This window comes from Scylla paramamosain, unplaced genomic scaffold, assembly GCF_035594125.1.
Source record: "Scylla paramamosain isolate STU-SP2022 unplaced genomic scaffold, ASM3559412v1 Contig52, whole genome shotgun sequence".
Lineage (NCBI taxonomy): Eukaryota > Metazoa > Arthropoda > Malacostraca > Decapoda > Portunidae > Scylla > Scylla paramamosain.
In genome coordinates, this window is record NW_026973717.1 from 150,001 (window position 1) to 155,000 (window position 5,000).

Consider the following 5,000-nt stretch of genomic DNA (forward strand, 5'->3'; position numbering starts at 1 on the left):
AGCACAATTGTATTATTTATCTCTTGTTTTGGTACATTTTCTACTTCTTGGGGTATTCTGAATGTGTTTGGGGGTGTTTGGACCTGTTTTGAGTGTGTTTGGGTGTGTTTGAGTGTGTTTGAGTGTTTAAGTGTGTTTGGGTGTGTGGGTGTTTGGTGTGTGGCTATGTTTGGGTGTGTTTTGAGTGTGTTTGGAGATGTTATAAGTGTGTTCAGGTGTGTTTTGAGTGTGTATAGATGTCTGAGTGTGTTTGGGGGATATTTTGGGTGTATTTGAGTGTGTGTGGCTGTTTGAGTGTGTGTAGATGTGTCTGAGTGTGTTTGGGAATAATTTGGGTGTATTTGAGTGTGTGTGGCCACTACCAACAAAACTAATGGTGACAAAAAGGTTTCAAAAGGCCACACACCGCTTACAGTGCCTGGCAGGGCCACAAGGAGCCACTAACACCGTGGACGGGCAATACACAACCATACACAGCCATACACAGCAATACACAGCCTTACACAGCAATACACAGCAATACACAGCCTTACACAGCAATACACAGCAATACACAGGTCACAGCCAGTAGAATACAAAAAAAGAAATTATTTGAAAAGATTTATATTTACTAGTGCATATAATAATTAGAAAATATTAATTGTTTTTTATTATTATTATTATTATTATTATTATTATTATTATTATTATTATTATTATTTGTTGTTGTTGTTGTTTAAGCCCTGTCTAATTTATTTTATATATTGCAGGAGTGTGTGTGCTTGGAGGACCTGAGCCACCTCCACCCCACCCCACCCTGACACACACACACACACACACACACACACACACACACACACACACACACACACACACACACACACACACACACACACACACACACACACACACACACACACACACACACACACACACACACACACACACACACAACCAGACACCCCTAAACACCCCAAAACACACCCACTCCCCCTTGCTTACACTTACACAGATGTTCCCCACCCCTCTGCCGAGAGGTGAGTGTATGTACGTGTGTGTGTGTGTGTGTGTGTGTGTGTGTGTGTGTGTGTGTGTGTGTGTGTGTGTAGTAATAATTGTGATGCTGTGTACATATATAAATACTGTTACTATTATTGATAAAAAAATGATGATGATGATGATGATGATTCAGTGGTGATTATGAAAATGTGCATTACAATATAGGGTAGATATTATTGTTATTACCTGTGTGTGTGTGTGTGTGTGTGTGTGTGTGTGTGTGTGTGTGTGTGTGTGTGTGTGTGTGTGTGTGTGTGTGTGTGTGAGAGAGAGAAATAATTTGTCTCTCTCTCTCTCTCTCTCTCTCTCTCTCTCTCTCTCTCTCTCTCTCTCTCTCTCTCTCTCTCTCTCTCTCTCTCTCTCTCTCTCTCTCTCTCTCTCTCTCTCTCTCTCTCTCTCTCTCTCTCTCTCTCTCTCTCTCTCTCTCTCTCTCTCTCTCTCTCTCTCTCTCTCTCTCTCTCTCTCTCTCTCTCTCTCTCTCTCTCTCTCTCTCTCTCTCTCTCTCTCTCTCTCTCTCTCTCTCTCTCTCTCTCTCTCTCTCTCTCTCTCTCTCTCTCTCTCTCCAGAATTCCTGTGTGTGTGTGTGTGTGTGTGTGTGTGTGTGTGTGTGTGTGTGTGTGTGTGTGTGTGTGTGTGTGTGTGTGTGAATTAATTAAATGAAGGAAGGAAGGAAGAAAAGATTGAAGAAAGGAAGGAAGATAAGAAACGATAAGGAAGGAAGGAAGGAAGGAAAAGAAGATGAAAGGAAAGAAATAGAAGGAAAGGAAGAAAGATAAAGAAGAAATAAAATTTAGAGAAATACAAGGAAAATGAATGAATGAGAGAGAGAGAGAGAGAGAGAGAGAGAGAGAGAGAGAGAGAGAGAGAGAGAGAGAGAGAGAGAGAGGCTGGCTGGCTGGACTGACTCGATTCTAAACATTGTAACTCTCACTCTCTCTCACTCTCTCTCTCTCTCTCTCTCTCTCTCTCTCTCTCTCTCTCTCTCTCTCTCTCTCTCTCTCTCTCTCTCTCTCTCTCTCTCTCTCTCTCTCTCTCTCTCTCTCTCTCTCTCTCTCTCTCTCTCTCTCTCTCTCTCTCTCTCTCTCTCTCTCTCTCTCTCTCTCTCTTGCAGGTACTCTCCCAGCTGTGTCACAGCTGATGATGATGATGCCACCCCCACCCCCAGCCTGAGCCACCCTCCTTCCACCCCAGCCCTCACCAAGCCTCCTCCAGTAACCCTCACCACCACCACCACCACCACCAGCGACGTAACACCCCACCCCACCCCTCCCCAGACCACAGGCAAGGTGACAGGCAAGGCATGTGAGGTGCGTCACAGCTTTAGTAACTTATGCAGGCAGTGGTGCAATGCTATGCCCACAACACTCATTCACTTTGCTGTTTATATGTATAAGATGAGTACTGGCTAAGGGTAAGACAAATTCTTGCAGGTGTGTGTGTGTGTGTGTGTGTGTGTGTGTGTGTGTGTGTGTGTGTGTGTGTGTGTGTGTGTGTGTGTGTGTGTGTGTGTGTGTGTGTGTGTGTGTGTGTGTTTAGGAGCCCATTAAATATTGGTTGTTGTTAGAAATGGAAGAGGCTCTGAGGGACTTTGAAAAGGTTGCTTATATCAGTGAAATGAGTAGGTGTGTTCTTGGAGACAGAAGCAGCATGTGGCCTGGCCACATTAACTCAATGACTGAGATAAGGAAGGTTACAGTGATGCGTGTATCTGAAATGTTGGTCTGGTTGGATCATAAGACTCAAAATTCTCAAACGCTTCTGCACTGCACCTCCACTACATTAAAAAAAGCTCTCTAGTTGATGTTACACAGGTTTCTAAGGGTGTATTTATGGTTCTAGTGGCATATTAACAAGAATTCCACATTAATAACATGATAAACACTCTTGAGAACCCGGCTGATCATCTCTGTGGCCTTGGAAAATAGTCATGGCAAGAGAGCAAGGCGTTTCAGAATAGGGCCCTTGTAATTAAACTAACCCAAGCTTCCATACTAATTCACTGGCACTTGTCTTCCAGGTGAGCCAGAATGAACTTGTTAAACTGAGCGGCCTCTTCAAGTACCACTGGAACTGTTCGTCAGAGGAGGAGGAGGAGGTAAGGGAGTGCGCCAAGACCCTTTACAGCGGTGCAATGGAGTGGAGGGAGATGAGGAGAAATTTGAAAGAGAACAGAAGTAGAATGACATCAGATAGCAGGAGTCCTTAGGATTTAGCACAATAAGATCAATAATTCTCTTACATGAGTGACCTAAAGTAAGGCAGTTTAGTCTGGCCTAACTTAACTGACCTACCTATTTCTGTTATGAGCTAAGATAGGCTATGTTAGGTTATATTAAATTATATAATTATTATTTTTTTCATCATTATTATTAAAGAAAGGAAATAGAACCGAGAAAATAAAGTTAAAAATTATTGTTATTATTCTTTTTATTACCAAGATGATTGATTGATTGATACATATATTGTTGGACTAAAGCCTGCACAACAAAGTAGGATGATGGAACCTGCCACCCATCCTTTGGACATAAAACAATAGACACAGAGGATAGAAAAATATTGCACATACAAATAATACAAAGGGTTTCCTGAGAATCTGGCCCTTTTATGCTGATGCGGCCAAGTTTGTAACAAACAACTTTTATGTTGATGATGGTTTGAAGTCAGTAGCTACAATGGATGAAGCTGTCACTCTTATTCAGCAGAGCAAAGAATTATGTTACAAGGGAGGTTTCAACCTTCATAAGTTCTTGTCAAACAACAACAAAGCTGTATTAGCTGCAATTTCTCCTCATGAGAGAGCAGATGGAATTAAAAGTTTGGATTTTAGTAAGAATGAAGACACACTGCCTATAGAAAGAACTTTGGGAGTTGAGTGGTGCATAGAATCTGACACATTTCAATTTAGAATAAAGGTGAAAGACCAGCCACTCACCAGGAGAGGCATTCTGTCAACAGTGACCTCTATATATGATCCATTAGGTCTGGTGTCACCTCTCATACTGACTGGAAAGCAAATTTTACAAGAATTATGTAAGAATGCAGTTGAATGGGATGATGAGGTGCCAGATTATGTCAAACCTAAATGGATAAAATGGAAGGATGAGCTGCACAAACTAGATCAGCTAAAGGTACCTAGATGCTACAAACCCCATGACTTTGGGGAAGTAGGAAAGGTTGAACTCCATCACTTTTCAGATGCGTGTCAAGAGGGATGTGGCCAGTGCTCATATATTACATTAATTAGCAAGACTGGCCGAATTCATTGTGCATTAGTAATGGCAAAGTCACGTGTCACACCTCTAAAAACCATAACAATTCCCAGACTAGAACTAGCAGCAGCAGCAGCAGTGGTGTCAGTTAGAATCCATAAACTCTTGAAGGGAGAACTTGAGTATAATAATGTGGAAGAAGTATTTTGGACAGACAGCAAAGTAGTCCTTGGTTACATTGCAAATGAAGCAAAGAGATTCCATGTATATGTTGCTGCAAATAGAGTAGAAACAATAAGAGATCACACTTCACCAGATCAGTGGAAATTTGTAGAGACACAGTATATATAACCCAGCAGATCATGCATCTAGAGGCATGACAGCGGATGAATTGTGTAATAGCAAGATCTGGTGGAACGGCCCACAATTCCTTTTTCAACATAGCAAAATGGATAGCCATTCCCAGTACAAGGTCATAAATGAGAATGATCCTTAAGTGAAGAAAGTTGTATGCCATGCTGTAGGTACACAACAACAGCCCACAGATATACTAGAAAAACTTAAGAAGTATTTTTCTGATTGGTTTAAAGCAAAGAGGGCAGTTGCTGTATGCCTCAAGCTTCTGAACAGCTTCAGAGGAAAAGGTGATGGCACTACTGAAGAAGTCAAGGGAAACACATATAAGCCAGTAAATGTAGCACAAGTGTCACAAGCTGAAAATCTAATTATAAAACAATTGCAAGCAAAGGCATT

The 5,000-nt window shown here is 41.7% G+C and overlaps 1 protein-coding gene across 5 annotated transcripts in view; it reads left to right on the forward strand.

Annotated features, from left to right (window-relative positions):
* LOC135098261 (uncharacterized) overlaps nucleotides 1-3,456 on the forward strand; it is a 13,570-nt gene extending 10,114 nt beyond the window's left edge. For 4 of the 5 annotated variants that reach the window (XR_010266756.1, XR_010266757.1, XR_010266755.1 and 1 more), the window contains 2 exons: nucleotides 750-1,016; nucleotides 2,150-3,456. Coding sequence is in view for 1 of the 5 variants with exons in the window: in XM_064000528.1 (XP_063856598.1) it covers nucleotides 2,150-2,447 (298 nt within the window). In the remaining 4 variants the exon portion in view is untranslated. The remainder of the gene's footprint in view (nucleotides 1-749; nucleotides 1,017-2,149) is intronic. The other variant, XM_064000528.1, reaches the window with a different exon arrangement.
* Nucleotides 3,457-5,000: the final 1,544 nt, after the last annotated feature.